The sequence below is a fragment of the Haliotis rubra genome, unplaced genomic scaffold (genome assembly GCF_003918875.1).
Source record: "Haliotis rubra isolate DU_JTF1 unplaced genomic scaffold, ASM391887v1 Scf207, whole genome shotgun sequence".
NCBI lineage: Eukaryota > Metazoa > Mollusca > Gastropoda > Lepetellida > Haliotidae > Haliotis > Haliotis rubra.
This window is the reverse complement of record NW_025766081.1, coordinates 1391377-1408406: the sequence shown is the minus strand read 5'-3', so window position 1 is coordinate 1408406 and position 17030 is coordinate 1391377. Positions and strand designations below refer to the sequence as shown.

Below are 17030 nucleotides of genomic sequence, written 5' to 3'. Positions count from 1 at the left end.
ATATAGTGCTAAGACCCCGTTAGTGACAGTACATACCTTGATGGCAGTTTCTAGCGTTACAAGCCCCTGTGATAATACCTTTTAACCGTTGCGTAAAGCGGATTCAAAATATTTAACATTCAACATATGTTATAATCACAAATACTCTGTGAAGTGCAACTGCTTTGCAAATATAGCTAATGTATTAACGACATTATACAAATCTGAGAATCTGTAATGATATTATGAGTTTGATTTGTTGTAACCATCGGCATGCTGTGAAGAAAACACAGTTGTGTGTCGGTTCTATTGAACAAACATACACAGGACTATAAAACTATTTAAAGCTTAGATAGTGACCAAACAAAGACCAATAAAACCTTGTCTGAGGACCTGAATTGACGTTTACACTAACAAGGCGATTTGTTTCATCAAAAGAGTGCAGAGACGCCCAGTGGGCAGTAGGGTGGCCCATTGGTTAAAGCGTTCGCTCGTCATGGCGAAGACCCGGGTTCGATTCTCCACGAGAGTACAATTTGTGAAGCCAATTTCTGGTGTCCCCCGCCTTGTTAGTGCTGGAATGTTGCTAATACTCACTTACTCCGCTCTGTCATATACCAAGTTACTCATCTACATGTAATGCTCCTTATCGGGGATTTCGTTCAGATCGTAAAATGACACATCATGTCGAGAAGGTCAAAGTTACAGAATCCTGTCATTGTATTGTCTCATTTCGGTAATGTCGACTGTAGATAAAAATAAAATAAACAACGGAAATAGGGATACATGCATCGCTTTGTGGAAATGTACATGATTCACATCAACAAGGAAGCTAAATTGTCAGTTATGTGTCGTATCAAGTCAATTTAGTATTTCCTTATTCACACTGAACATGCAACGTTACATCGCAGCTATACAAGAAGCTAAAGTGCTTTGAAAGGACCAAGACATAGAAGTAAGTATGCACACCTTTTACGTTTTAAGGAGCGGTGGGGTAGCCTATTGGTTAAAGCGTTCGCTCGTCACGCTGAAGACCCCGGTTCGATTCCCCACATTGGTACAATGTGTAAAGTCCATTTCTGGTCTTCCCCGCCCAGATGTTGATGTTAAAATCAAACTCACTCTCTCACTCTTACATTTCAACATACATTTTATAATGTAAGATAAGTAATTACGAATGTCCATAATATTTACTTAAATGAAATCGTCAGAAAGCCAGCCAATATTTGCCTCCTTGGACATTTCGTGTACATTCAATAATAGTAATATGTGCATTTATACCGCGCTGGATTCCATACAAAACTGTATGCTCAAAGCGCTACATATACTATTAAGTCTGTTAAACTGGAGTACTTGGGGCTTTCGAACATGTCGATTTAACAATACATATCGGGTTAACAGTACTTAAAAGGGTGCCAGGATGTTGCAGTGCCAGTAAGGACTCGTCAAATTCCACAAAATGAAATCTTAAACGATATATATTCAACATGGGACCGTATCGAGTTAAGGGTGCATGGCCAAGCAAGACACATCTGCAAAACAAGAGTAGGTACAAGACCAGCGACTCTGATTGTTTGTTTTATTAAAAAATATTTTCAATGGTTCAGTCTTAGCAACGATCTGAAGCAGTTTGACTTTACATATTCATAACAGGTCAGGCTAAGATCGAATCGTGCATAACGACGCATGTAAAATTGAAGTATTTTCTACTGGTTAAGTAGGGATGTATTATATGATAAATAATAATACACTGACGTTTTCGTATTTCAAGACCTGGAAAATTTCTCGAAAACATTTTCACTGTAATAAATGATAATACACTGGGGTATTCATATTACAAGACATGGAAAATCATTATTTCTCGAAAAAAAACTTTCACGATTTCATTATGTTGAAATTTTGTTTGAATATTTCGTTTCTGCCTGTTGAATTTTCAAAATCCCCAATGACATCAATATGGGTTAAATGTATTACTGAACGCCTAAAACGAAATAAGAATTGATACGTTTCGAAATAAATTGTTGATGAAAAGCATGAATCAATTGAGTCTTCATACTTGTATAACCTGAAGGGTACATGTACGATAAAATCAGTAATAAGATTCATATACATAACCAGTGCTGAATCAGTACATTTACAGTCGAACGCTCCAGAGAGACTACCAAGACAGTATGAACGGTATCCTCTATGCTTTGACCATACGGTGCGCATCCACAATGTACAGTTTCATCTCCGGTAACTGTTCTGTGTGTTGTTGATGATGACGCATTATCCATTGTATTCGGGATGCAGTTCGCTATGTATTGATTCTAATTGTTGTTGTTTTTTTATTTTGTACTTAGAATATACTTTAAAATGCGATATTTCTTCTAGGCGTAAATGGTCCTGTCATATCCTGTGTTTCAGTCTCATTCTCCAAGCCATGTCAAGTCCTGCTTTCCTGCTGTCACTTCTTATACTTCCGGTTACATGCGAAGGTATCTACTTACGTTAATGTGTATCGTTGTTATATTTAGAACAATTTCAATTCCTGGTTTGATATTGTGTTATACAGCTCTGTATATGTATTACCTCTGACAATTTAAACAAGTCAGTTAACCAAACACAAATATAACGGACCTAACTGGGAAGACCATCTTAACGTCGAATCGTAAAAACACAGGGTTTTAGACTGAACCGTAATGTTTATGTCATAGCGATATTTACAAATAATATTATTATTAAAAGCATGCGATGTGTGTCACAGTGTTGCTATGGCGACATGGCTATAGTAATTCGTTGCGTGGTGTATCGGTAAAATTATATTAACGCTGAATTGTTTTAAATCTGCATATAGAATGGCTCCTTTAGCTGAAGATCTGTGGCAGATGAAAACATTGCAAAACCATTTTCTCATGACAAGAGCCTCTAACATATACTATGCACAATTTGCTGAGGATCAAATCATGGATTCAACAGAAAACTATGATGTGAGGTCCAATTTGGTTTAAATATCTAAGCTTATTGTAAGCATGGCTCCTAGGTTTCAGTATGTCATTTCGTCTGGTGGATCCCATACCTGCTACTGACAGGTGTTGTGTACTTGTCAATGACTCCTTCCATGATTTACAAAATGGTTGAATGGTGCCATGAAAACCATTTTATGGTTACTCATGTATCAGTTGCATAAGGTTAGATTAAAGTGAGTATTTGCCTGAAGAGTGGTTACCATATTATTATTTATCCAGTTTTAAATGGATACAATTTCAAATTATAAATTTACGTTTAAGTAAAGTTGTGACTTTTTGCGATCCTAGCTTGGCAAATTGTGAGTAGTATAGTGGGAACAGTAATATAGGTGACCCACTAGGCTTCCGTACTGTATTTTGTATAGCTGAAATATCTTATATACATGTAGGTAGCTGGTTTTCCGTTAATTATAGACTGAAAATCTGAAATCATAATGCTTCAATAAAGAAAAGTCTAATGTTATTGTGAAATCATCCTTCATTTCTATGCATACTGATAACAAACCTATTCTTCATTAGGTCAAATAATGAACATTACCCTGACGGGATCGGCCTTATCGGCTGTAACTGGGCATCCATTCACCTTCACCTGTGACACGGGATCAGTCTCGTACAGGTTTCGAGGGATTACCTGGACTCGACAGTTGAAAACTGGAACGCAGGAATACGATTTGATATGTAACACTTTCAATGGAGACGAACTGAGCTGTATGTCTGCCATCTATAACTGTACTTGTTCGACAAATGGCCGTCGCACTCTGACAATTCCCAACGTTGACTTTGACACGTATCAGAACTCGAACTGGACCTGTGAATTCCTACGTTATAGAAGCAACAGTGTATCTCTTGATGTCAATGGTGAGAAACGTTCATTTAATTTATTTTTTCACATGTAACGTTAAAATATTTGAACACTCAACTCTGTATTTACATAGGTTTCACGGGTGTGCAAATCTGGCCATTGTTTTCACGTGTTTTCTAGCATGGATCTCAGTGAAATCTCGTATGACCAAGGTTAGGTTTGTCATATATTTAATACACGCGTAAATAATTGGTAATGGGTAAATAGAGTGTTATAAGATTGACACTACTTTAACATGTATTTCAATGGTTCTGTAATATAACTGTCACATCACTTTCGTTAGCAATACCGACCACGCCATAATGTACTGAGATCATTAGAAACACATGGCGAAGTGATACCCATGACTGAGCACCACTGTTAACGTGCGTTCCTTTCTTGACATACACATGGAGGAGTGTATGTGTGTATCTGTATGTGTGCGTGCATGTGAGGGAGAGGGAGAGGGTATGGGTACTAATAAGCCTTTCTGATCAGTAGGTAATATTGTTTATACTTTTTGTTATGGAAATTACATTGCAGTTTAAATATCTGACCTTAGATGCATTGCTTATATACTTCCCATCAAAGGTTTAGACTCACTAGTGTAAATATAGCCACTTACTTCAGGCAACTGTTCTAAACTGAATTTTGCAAACATATTCCATATTGTTTAAATGTACTGTTTACTGATGTATTGAAAAACAAATTCGTAACGTTGAAAAGATTATTGTCATGAGTTCAATAAATGATAAAACCCAGTGAAAATTGGCGAATTCGTACCAAAACCTTTCACCAAAACGCAGCTGTTCACATGCACGATATTTGCACGTGCTATTCAGCGATGTGATGCAGTTGGTTCCCCCAAGTTAGTAGAGCAATCAATCTTCGATGTAACACACACACACACACACACACACACACACACACACACACACACACACACACACACACACACACACACACACACACACACACACACACACACACACACACACACACAAAGACAAAAATAGTGAGTGTTTTGAGTAAGTCTAAACTTTGATGGGAAGTATATATGACATACAAAGGGACACTGCTAATTACAATAAAACACAGACAGATGTGTTCACAAAAACATGAACTGGTAGGTTCTTAATCTTAGTGCACAACTGTATGAGTTATCTGACTGATCATAGCTGCACAAATGTCATTAATTATACTTTCAAAAAAGATGATTACAATGTATTAATGATTTCCTATGTAAATCACTGTTGTAAATGTGTAAACATGCACATACTTGGTACAACCTCTTTTGTTTTCGGAATCCAGATATAAGCCCATACGGATGTTTTCTCAAATGTCAGTTCCCCGACGGAATATACATAACTGTACACCTCTTCTGATTCCATATCTAGGGTAGATTATAGAAAATTCTTGTGATTGTAATTAGTTCATAAGCTTAGGTAACTAAGCAGTTTCGATAATTACTGGCAGTTTACCACCTGACAGCATTTATGTTACTCATGCGTTTTTATTTTTGCTTTTGCTTTTTGCTGTCTGATTTGTTATACATAATATAATTAATATGTTAATCATTTGGCACCCCAGCATCATTGAATATAATGTGTACTTACTAATCTATCAAAGTACCGAAACTTATATTTGTATGCTTAACTGTTATTGGGTGAAACTGTTAAATGTACCTTCGTTCAGAATTTCCAGGGAAATAGAAACTGAAAATTCCTAAATAAATGGAAAACGAAATTGGTTAAAGATTGAAAACAATTATTATTTATATACCTGTTTTAAATTATCAGTGTGCAGATCATTTCACTAACATAAAAACTGAATGATACATGGTGATAAAACTGGGTTCAATCTTGAATGTATAATAAATGTACCAATGTGTGTTTCTTTAACAGTATCAAGGAATGACGGGGTACGCTCGCGGTTAAAGCGTTCACTTGTCAGGTCAAAATCCGGTGTTTGAACTAATTTCAATTGAAAAAAAGACCAAGTAATTTGGAAGTTTCACAGACTAGCAACATCTATATTGGGGCTATAGATGCAGAAGCATCTTCAATTATAAAATCACATTCCACAAACATCAGAAAAAGGTTTAAATGACAAGCATATTTATTGGTATCTTGCCAAGCTCTGTCCTCTCTCAGCACAGTGTAACCAGAATGCTGCGATTACTACCTCAGGTGGCCAAATTCCGCCATCCCATTTCTTTACAGCATTTCCTTACAGACATATATAGAAAATTGATTTTAAAAGTGTGGAAAGAGTGGGGAAAACACATGCAAGGTATCTGATGCAGCTGAGATTATCCTTCAAAAACACCATATGTACATTTAACAACCATATTTCCAGACATCATAACATTACCTTTGGTTGTAGTTCCAAATATTTGACACCGAAAGCCTGTCAGTTAACTCAAAGGATATAACCCTTGTGCTTTACAATGATCTTAATCATAGTCACAATGAAGTATAGGTTGCCACGTGTTTTCCAATATGATTAAGTCAGTGAAATACTAATATTTACCAAACAAAATTCTAAAGGAGCCCTTCTTCAAGCAGTGACTTAAAGCCATACATAGCTAGACTTGCTACGACTATAGACTTCATATGAGGCATCATAGATATTTCACAAACATTGTACAGGACCCTTGGCCTCATTAGGTTATTGGGGCGGTGGGATCGGATAGCCTAGAGGTTAAAGCGTTGGCTCGTCACGCCGAAGACCCGGGTTCGAATCCCCACAAGGGTACATTGTGTGAAGCCTATTTCTGGTGTCCCCCGCCGTGATGTTGCTGGAATATTGCTAAAAGAGGCGTAAAACTAAACTCAGTCAGTCAGTCATTAGCTTATTGCCTCACCACTTGCGAATTAAGCGTTGGCAGATGTAAATGTTACTGAAGATGTTGGTCCCGCCAGCCGCCGGTGTTTGGTATTGTTTACTCTGTAACCCGAACCCTGCAGTTAGTTTTCCTGCAGATTATAACAGACGCTGAACCTGGGAATATCTAGACATGCTTCACGGGATGTGCGGAAGGGGAAATAATATCGTTCTGGGATTGTGATACAGGCTGGAACAAGATTTGGAAAACAAAACATTTGGACAACAAACCATTGTTTGGGTCTTTTAATTGTAAATATGATTCAAATAGCTTAACCTAGATTTCAATATCCTTCGAATGTACATTTGGTTGAAATTGGAAAATATACATTTATTCCTAGACAAGAACGAATGTTTACATATAATTCAAAAAGTATAACAGCACGAGTATCCATTTTGTCTTTTGTCTATTACCCGTCCCTACATACGCTCAATCACATGTGTCTCCAGTAGGGCTGTAACGATGCATCGAACTATCGATGGATTGCAATTGTTGAGTCTCCGATAGCAATTAATCGATGGTAGAAGTGAAAAACTATCGATGCCTCTATAGTATGTGTGACTATCGATAGTTTAGTAATTGACTTCCGTTGATTAATGCGCAGCTCAAAATACAAGAAGTTTGGGTGCAGAATTCGGCTTCATTGAGTTTATGTTTTAACTGTTTACTTGAAGTTTCTTGTCAGTTATTAAAAGAGACTGAAACTACTTCAGCTTGTTTTTATTTCACATAAACTATACATTTATTTGGGAAATGACTTCAAATGAGAAAATTCAAGGAGAAAAAACTATTGCAATAGTATTGCAATAGTTGGTCGCAGTAGACTATCGCTATCACAATGGTATGTTGCAATAGACTATCGATATCGCAATAATTGTTTCCTCCTCAATAGTCACCCCTAGTTTCCAGGTCACGGAGAATCAGTGGTTTAGGGGCCCGTATTGCAATTCTCGCGCGTTTGCATGTGTTGTTGACGCGGCATGGACGCCTTGTAACATCACTATTTGATTATTATTCACAAACACATGTTCACGATATGGTCGGAATCGTGCCACGGACTAGCAGATATTTATCATGAAAACAGGTTTTTATGTAGGTGGCTTGAAACTTGCTTTTACAAAGGCCTATACATTCGATCATAATACTTTTCGTTTTACAGTTTCTTTTGTCTTAACATGCTCACGTCAAAACTGATTTAATTCTAATCGCAGATTAAAGAATACGACAATAAATAGTATGCCAAATTATCGTTACCATGACAAGCCTGTGATATTTCACCTTATGTAAGAGAGCAATACATACGATGCTAGGTATGGCAGTACTACTCCGGATGACAGTGATGTCGTAAATTTTAATAAGTTGCTTCAACGCTATCACTCATCACTGGGTATGTATACAATTATATATGTGATGGAGGAGAACTTGCGTCGCTACTTTTCTCAATAATCTGAATACATGTATGTATCGTGAAACCGGCAGATACCTGTAGAAGAAAGTGTTTGCCCTACCTGTAACAACGATGCCCCGTGTCTATAAAAGGGATATCATATGGGAATGAATGACATGTACCATTATCTGGGCCCGTTTATGATGATACATACTGCGACCTCTCACAATAATCTCTCTGGCTATCGGATTGAGGGTACTTTTTACACATACCGGTATTTCTATTATTGTATTTATACAGTAACATTCATCGAACTTTCTCCATATACGTCCGTCAGATACATCGCGTACTACCCCTTTCTATCCGGATCTTCTCAAACGACTGCTACAAGTTCGAGGAATCCTGGTTAAAGTAGAAACGTCTTAAGACTATTCCCTACATACACATTGTACCCTAAATGGGGTAGAGCTTCCGTTCGGGGGAATATCAGAAGGTCAACGATACATGTATCTCCAGTGTGGTAGAAAACACTCCACTTATTTAGGAAAACAATTACCCAATGAGATATTGCATTCATGTCGGAATCCATATTTTCGGCATCTGTCAGATCTGAACGTAAACATGCGACGTCTGCGTCTATGCCAAGCTAAACGTCTACCAGATGTTTAGCAACACTGGGGCGTAGGAGTCATAGGCCTGCTCCAAACAACGGAATATATATCTTGTGAGAAGGACTTCTCCGACGGGGAAAATTACAGCAATCCAGCATCACATTTACTTGTGAGACATTTGCTTTCGCAATCTGGGTTTATGGATCGTCAATTTAAACAGGACAATCAAGACGAATTTCACAAGACGTACGGAGGTCCAACATGCCCATGTTATATTCAGAGAACGCACCCGCCTGTGCTATCCGGTATTAATCACTACACAATAGAAACTCTTTTTCATTTCTCACTGAATATATAATTTGATATGGCATCGTTTGTTATCGTGTCGTTTGTTACTTTAGTGTTAGTGAAATAAATGTGATACACTGTGATACTATTAAGAAAGGTCACATGCAGTGCAATAATATTCGAATTTTGTATTGCCAAAAATTATTTTACAGTAGTGATCCGCGAGCTGAACTCAGTTGGTTCGTGTAGCGTGTTTGGCTGTGTGAGATAAAGTGCTATTCTCTTGGGACAGCTGAGGACAAAGGGGCACCTCATCGCCCTTTGTTCACCACTGAACATTTTAATCCTTCGAAACAAGCACGTCACAAGATATGCCAACACCGTCGACAAGGCGTAACTGATACTGGTAGCAAGAGCGAGTGCAGCTTTGTAAGGCGTGTTAGCTTGCGTAATACTGCTTTCCTTGCCAGGACCTTTTGGTGATAAGAATAATGAGGTCACGTGAACGTTGATTTCAAAAGTACTAAAATGTGTAAAAATGAAATTACATGACCCAAGTAATTCACATGATGAAAACATATGATCATCTAGCTTGAGCACAGGTAACATGAAGATGTATGAACCGTTCATATACATACCCCTGAAATCAGGTATGATTCATAAATATCTAAGATGTGTAAACATCTGCAAATTGAAAATGTACATGTGTTTTCCCACCTAAGTAAATTTACATGTTTCCATCCCGAGTAAACTTAGAACAAAATCGGAAATTTCAGCACCCACTGAAATTCATTTGAATGCATTGGAAATACTGTATGATCATGTATTTACTTGGGTATCTGTTTTGCAATTCATGTTTGGAAATACCTGACAATCCGGTCATGGCATACAATGACGAGGTGCTTGTGCATACGAAAATGTACGATGAGCATATGTTTCAAAGGTATAGATTTGTATGAAATATATGCCAAAGGAAATATCTGAAAACATGATACGTAAATCCGGTCATGGTATGAGAATGTGTGTGTATGAGTGTGTATGTATTAGTATGTCTGTCGGTCTGTCTGCATGCATGCATGTCTGTCTGTCTGTCTGTCTGTATGTATGAGCATGTGTGTGTATGAGTATGTGTGTATGTATGAGTCTGTCTGTCTGTCTGCATGTATGTATGTATGAGTATGTGTGTGTATGAGTATGTGTGTATTTATGAGTATGTGGGTATGACTGTGTGTATATGTCTGCATGTGAGTATGTGTGTGTATGAGTATGTTTGTATGTATGAGTATATGCGTATATGACTATGTGTGTGTACATGTGTGTATGTCTGTATGTGTGTGTATGAGTATGTGTGCGGGTATATGTACTCCATGGAGAGACTACAGCCTCAGATTTACAAACTGAAGTATAATGTTTACAGTCAGAAAAATATAGTTGTCAGTTAAATAATAATTGTCGATCGGGAAACGAAATCACATTTTACTTTCGATTTGAAGTAATAAAGTATAAATATGTGTCCCTTACCAAAACAAACCAGGACTTCTGAGAATACTAAATTCTTGCAATATTTCCCTTGGCAATACAAATGTGGCCTCTGTGTCGTCATCTGACTGGAATAAATGCCTCTTGATGCAGATAAATGCATAGTTTAACTCATTGTACCGTTATATTTGTCAGTTCCCCTGAAGAGAATCACACTTTTCAATTCAACACAACGGGTAAAGCGAGTCACAGAAGGCGAAAGGGTCACTTTGGTGTGTGAGACAAACCCGACAAAACCACCATCTACAATAACATGGATGATTGGAGAGGATGTCGTCACAGGTGGTGTGACTTCAAGGTCACGCGATAGCGAAGGTCTTACTACCACCGTTAGTAATCTCGCAAGAACGGTAACTCCAGGAATTCACATGAAGGAAATACGATGTGACGGAAGCTACAATGAAATGAATTTGAAGTTCACATCGAAAGTGATACAACTTGCTGTGGAGGGTATGAATGATAACATGTATACATTTGCTATCAGTACTACACAGAACGTACTTCCTGGTAGTCTGCGATGGAAACTACATGCAGGCACTTGCCTAATGTGTCGACCCATGAAGATCTCGATTAGAAATCAGCAACCCATGCTTGTCGTAAGAGGCATTAATGGGATCGGGTGGTCAGGCTCGTTGACTTGATTGACACATGCCATCATATTCCAATTGTGTACATCGAGGCTCATGTTATTGATCACTGGATTGACCGCCGTCATATAGCTGAAATATTCCTGAGAGCGGCGTTAAACAACAACCAAACCAAACGTGTCACTTTATTTTGTCAAGATGAATATTAATTTCATAATTGCAGCAGGACAATATAATATAACATATTTATCAATTTAACATAGTGTACCGCAATAATTGTATTATGACAATAGTTAAAATAGGGTGTAAGATGATGTATATTATACATTTATCATAACGCCTCCATACAGATAGCTGGAATATTGCTGAGTGCGGCGTTAAACAACCAACCAGCCAATCGCATAATTAAGCAATCACTACGTATAATTATTTGTACGTTGAGTTAATTTCAGCCCTACATCTTATGTGTTGATATTGTTTTGAAACAGGCACGGATAGTTCAATAAGGAATCCTGTTGTCGTCACAGAGACGGACGTTCGAGGTGATTAAACACTTTTATTGGCATGTGGTTTTATGGCATATGATGTTAAATGGAATGATGTACCATCAGCAAATTTTACCACATAATACTACCTGTGAAGATCCGGATTAGAATTGATCTTCAGCAATCCATGCTTGTCGTAAGAGGCGATAAACGGGATAGGTAGGTCGGGCTCGCTGACTTGGTTGACACATGTCATCATATTGCAATTGCGTAGAGCGATGCTCATGTTGTTGATCACTGGATTGTCAGGTCCAGACTCAATTATTTACAGAACGCCACTGAAATTGAATTAATATTGCTGTCTGCGGCGTTAAACACCCACACATCCAATCACACAATTAAACAAACACCCCATGTAATTATTTGTACGTGGGCTTAGACTTATCATCAGCCCCACTTCTATTGTGTTGATACTGTTTTGAATTGTTCAACAAGGAAGCTTGTTGTCGTGACTGAGACGGAAGTTGGAGGTGATGAAACACATTTCGTTAATGTCACATGACATGTAATATTGTATAGTGTATTATACCATTGTCAAATTTTACCACAAAGTGATCGTAAAACAACACAGCAGACTTCACAAAAACGAGGAGCGGTGAGGTAGCCTAGTGGTTAAAGCGTTCGCTCGTTACGCTGATGACTCGGGATCGATTCCCCACATGGGTACAATGAGTGAAGCCCATTTCTGGTGTCCCCTGCCGTGATATTGCTGGAATATTGCTAAAAGCGGCTTAAAACCAAACTCACTCACACTTACTCACAAAAAACATTTGCATTGCTATTGAAGCTGTATCAGCATATCTGTAAAATCTCCTAACTCACATATCTTAGATGTGTCTGGGAATAGCGTGAAACGGTTTAGTCCTAAGATATGTCTGCTAGCATGTTTTGAAACGAAAATTTTCAATAATCAACTTTATTTACTTCAATAATGCTACAATTATTTACAACAAACCTTTTATTTTCAACAAGGAAATATGTTGTACAGACATGTGCTTAATTGATGTCTCCATGTAGGGCTGACGTTCGGCGCTGGCGTTGGCGTCGGGATGACTGTATGCCTCGTCCCCCTCCTTGTAGCGGTAGCTATTTTCACCGCATACAGAAGACGGCAAACAGTCACGGGTTGGTTGTATTCCACTACATTCAAGAGATTATTAATGTTAACTTAATTGACTGATGTCATTCCCAATCTAGGTCCTACGAGCATGCGAAGAACAAAATGATGATTAACTCGTAAAAAGTTTCCACTAACATATATATATATATGGGATATATGAAATGTCTTTTAATGCTGTACAACATTGGCAAGCTGTTGTAACGGGATAACAACATTTATAATCATGTCTTTTTGGCAGCTGCAGAAAACAGACAGACGACCGAAGCGACGATGTGAGTATTTAAAGTATACATTTTATCTGATTTTGAATAGTGTTCATATGCATTACTTGAAAACTGATGACGCTCTTCCTCCTGTTACAGGAATACAACAGACACAGCAGTGCTATCCTCTGGTAAACTTGGAAGTTTGGACTTGAATCTTTTTGTCCTGTTTGCTTTAATGTGCATGCTTATTCAAAGTTTTGCTTTGCACGGGCTTAAGATATTTGCAATGACCACAAGCTGAGAATTAATCATTTTGGCTTTGCATGGTTGGTTGTTGGTTTGATGTTTAACGCCGCACTCTGCAATATTCCAGCTACATGGAGACAGTCTGTAAATAATCGAGTCTGGACCAGACAATCCAGTGATCCACAGCATTGCCATAAATCTACATAACTGGGATACGATGACACGTGTCAACGAAGTCAGCGAGGCTGTCCGCCCGATGCCGTTTGTCGCCTTTTACGACAAGCATGGGTTCGCTGGCATTCAGATTCTTAAGTTTTCCATGGTAACTAAGTCAAAACGACTTGTACCATTTACGAAAAGCTCGCTTTGTTTGACTCTGTATTGTGTATGTTATACATGCATGATCACTACAGAGGAAACTTACAAAGATACACTTCAGAGAGGTCAGTTTGAATACTTTATTGTTTCTGATATTCTATCAACGTGACGCTCACTGCTCTATTGTGATCCCATCAGTGTTATCGTGAAAAGAACCATTCGTCCTCAGGCATTACCAAGAAAACATATCGTTCATTACTCATAATGGATGCCGTGGTATTTATCTTTGAAAGACAGTTAGAAGTGATACACATAAAAGCGAGAAGTAAGGGATGCTTTCTCTTTGCCAAAGGGGGCGGTGGGGTAGCCTAATGGTTAAAGCGTTGGCTCGTCCCGCCGAAGACCCGGGTTCGAATCCCCACACGGGTACAATGTGTGAAGCCCATTTCTGGTGTCCCCCTCCGTGATGTTGCTGGAATATTGCTAAAACCGGCGTAAAAGCAAACTCAGTCGGTCAGTCAGTCTTTGCCAAAGCTTGTGTTTTGGCTGTCCATCTTTATGCGTCATTGTTTTCTCGCTTTGCCAGAACATCTCTGTAGTCTCTTGTTTCCAGAATTGTAGTCTTGGTCGTATCTGACAACTAAATAATTGGCTTCATGGGGTAGTCAGAATTCTTGACTTACCTGACTGCATGTCAATCTTGCCTTGAAAGTGTAGATATAAGGTTTAGTTTTCAGTTGCAATTGTGTCATTGGTTTGTGTTGTCCAAGACTAACCGCTTACTGGTCTTGGCTATTTAACCTAAAATTGCGGGATACTGCAACATTGATTCCACTTTCCCATATACCTGTTGTCATATGAAAGCTGAAATTAAATTATTGTATAGAGGGTCCATATTGTATTATGTAACATGTAATTGTACATACAGATACGTTCGTTTTCGTTCTTTCTTGAATGTTTAAAATAGTTTTCCGAGTCACCTTGTTTTCATTTCAGATCACTTTGAATTCAGACAATTCTTGTAATCTGGTAATCGTCATCTACCAGTAATAAATAATGTTTCCAATATGTTTTGAGAACAGGAGATTACCAACCAACGCGCAACCTTCTTTCAGATTTGAGCTATAGTCACTCCATATCATGTCCTTTTATCATGCTCTCTCGTGTACAAATACTTACTCTCGTGTTTTATGCTGCAGGTGCTCAACAACATACCCTCTATGAGGGCATTGATGACTCGACGAGGGAACGCAATGGTAATACCAGCTATGAGGAACTTCGAATCTACCAAAACACCAGTCAGAGAGTTGTATGAGAAAGTCATGTGCTTGACGATGTCCTGTTCAACAGCAACTCCTGTCAAAAACTTTAAGTGGAACCCTTCTATGATCTTGACCGTTATATGCTTCTCTCGAGGGTAATAAGCTCTGATGTACGCCTCTTTGTAGCAGTGTCATCCTTCGCCTACCGGCTTGGTTGACACTGCTACAAAAGTGAGGTGGGGTGAAATTGGGTTTAACGTCGTGCTGGAGAATATTTCGCTCATATGACGACGTGCATGCGCGTGTATGTGCATGTGCGGCTGCTTGTACTAGGCCAGACTTAAGCTGGTTTTATAGTGCTAGCCCACTGAGATACCATGCCGACACATTATACTGACTCCGAGCCGACCAGTCCTTGTTGTACCCATGAATGCCGAGCGCCAGGAAGGGACCAACAAGTACCATATTTTAACGTCTTTTGGTATGACACGGTCGGGGATCGAACCCGCGACCTTCCGCTCTCCTGGCAGACGCTCTAACCTCTAGACCACGGAGGCGGTCTACTGCTACAAAGAGACGTACATCAGACCGTATTACCCGAGGGAGAAGCATACAACATATTTATCTTACCGCCATGTTAAATGTACAAAATAGGATTTTATTATATTTTGAAGATCGCTACCCACTATATGACATGTGAACAAAATGCCGTCTTACTCTCGACTGGATTTTTTGAAATCAGTTAAACATATTCTGACAAGCTTAACACTGCTATGAAAATGGTTAATTATGTTTAAGTTGAGTGCTAACTATTCAATGTATAAAATAGTTTAAATAAAGCAGTGAAAATCAGTAAAATAAATGTGTATATAGTTAACTCAAAAACAGCTAATCGAACGGTTTTCGAACTCCGGGCACTGCATGCGTCATATTATGACGTCATACCATTGTTAGCGATACAGGTTTTCGGCGGAGAGTTTGGCGGTTACCGTGGCAGCGGGTAAAATTTTATCCATTTGTCACACTCCTGGAACGGGTGACACGGAAACTTGTTAACGCGTCATTGATCATGACCAATGAAATTTAAGCATTTTACATGAAGGTAAGATAAACGGTCATGTTTCGGGCCTGTAGTAATAACTTTATCATCACGTGGCAACGGTAACTGGATCTGTGCAAAGTAGGAGACAATCAATTCCTCCAGTGACAACAATGTTTGGATACAAATACCTCACGCTACGCGTTCGGCTTCAAATAAAATTTAGAGACTATCAATTCGGTCTAACATTCATCTAATTTCCAAACACATTCTACCATAACCGATTTAACATCGAACTTCCTCGTCCTGCGGAAGACACTGCGTAATCCGGCATGGGATGAGAGGCGAATGATTTAACTCGTCTGATAAAGGAGTGGTAGTGTTCCGTTCGTATTTTTTTTTAACATTGCAACATAAAAATATTCTGTCCAAAGAAAACAAACTACTGTTTATTCAATGCAATAATGTAACACCTAAGAGCTTGGTTTTTATAATCATAACTCCACAAGACCGAAACCAGCCTATTGTTTTGTGTGCCGTATTACTGTACCCCCCTGGCCACAGTATAATGGAATCGTCTGACCTACTTATCTTCTTGGAAGTAGACAGTTACGCAACAGTTTGAAATGGCGGACGAGCCAGTGTTTACATTTTGCGAAAGGTTGAAATTCGAAGTGACAGTGGAAAATACTTGACTGACTGTCCAACCTGAACCCTGCAGAATCGAAGAATAGATCCTTTTCTGATCGACCTATAACCTGTATCTCATCAAAGACTGTTGATTTTTATGACCGGCGAGTGTCGATCATGATTTCACGTACGTGCCTCCACCCCGGCATGCGACGAAAGAGTGACAGTGCTGCTTTGTACATAAAGTTTGTGTACATGCGACTAACTTGGGATTCCTTGGAACATTGTTCTCATCATTTGGGACTGGATTGTGGCCAAGCTTTTCAAAGTGTACGAACATAGCAGTGACAGCCTTCGGGGAAGGTGGCAGAGAACTGAATTCTCATGGTTCAGTTTTGACATTTTGAACGATGCAACGGGACATGATGGAGTATGAGTGGCAAATTTTGTGTTTCGCCTGACCGTTATCTTGCGAATTTCCCATTCTTAACGGAAACAAATATACCATTTACCAGGTAGGTAAATGTTTACGAACGT

General features: G+C 38.7%; 1 protein-coding gene across 2 annotated transcripts; it reads left to right on the top strand.

The window, feature by feature from the left end:
• Window positions 1-841: 841 nt before the first annotated feature.
• Window positions 842-15138, top strand: LOC124276195. Of its 2 annotated transcripts, XM_046711850.1 has the most exons (9): window positions 842-934; window positions 2386-2456; window positions 3507-3845; window positions 10676-10990; window positions 11616-11669; window positions 12690-12797; window positions 13031-13064; window positions 13155-13186; window positions 14762-15138. In XM_046711850.1, the coding sequence occupies exons 2-9, from the start codon at window positions 2402-2404 to the stop codon at window positions 14875-14877; spliced, it is 1053 nt and encodes a 350-aa protein (XP_046567806.1). In that variant the 5' UTR covers window positions 842-934; window positions 2386-2401; the 3' UTR covers window positions 14878-15138. The 2 variants fall into 2 exon arrangements, with proteins under 2 accessions (XP_046567806.1, XP_046567807.1); XM_046711851.1 differs by lacking the exons at window positions 13031-13064; window positions 13155-13186.
• Window positions 15139-17030: the final 1892 nt, after the last annotated feature.

Bases quoted from the DNA above. Each gene is read 5' to 3' on its own strand.
- LOC124276195 (XM_046711850.1), top strand. From the start codon at position 2,402: ATGTCAAGTCCTGCTTTCCTGCTGTCACTTCTTATACTTCCGGTTACA. The intron at 13,065-13,154 runs GTGAGTATTTAA...CTCCTGTTACAG, and splicing joins CAGACGACCGAAGCGACGAT to GAATACAACAGACACAGCAG. The intron at 13,187-14,761 runs GTAAACTTGGAA...TTTATGCTGCAG, and splicing joins CACAGCAGTGCTATCCTCTG to GTGCTCAACAACATACCCTC.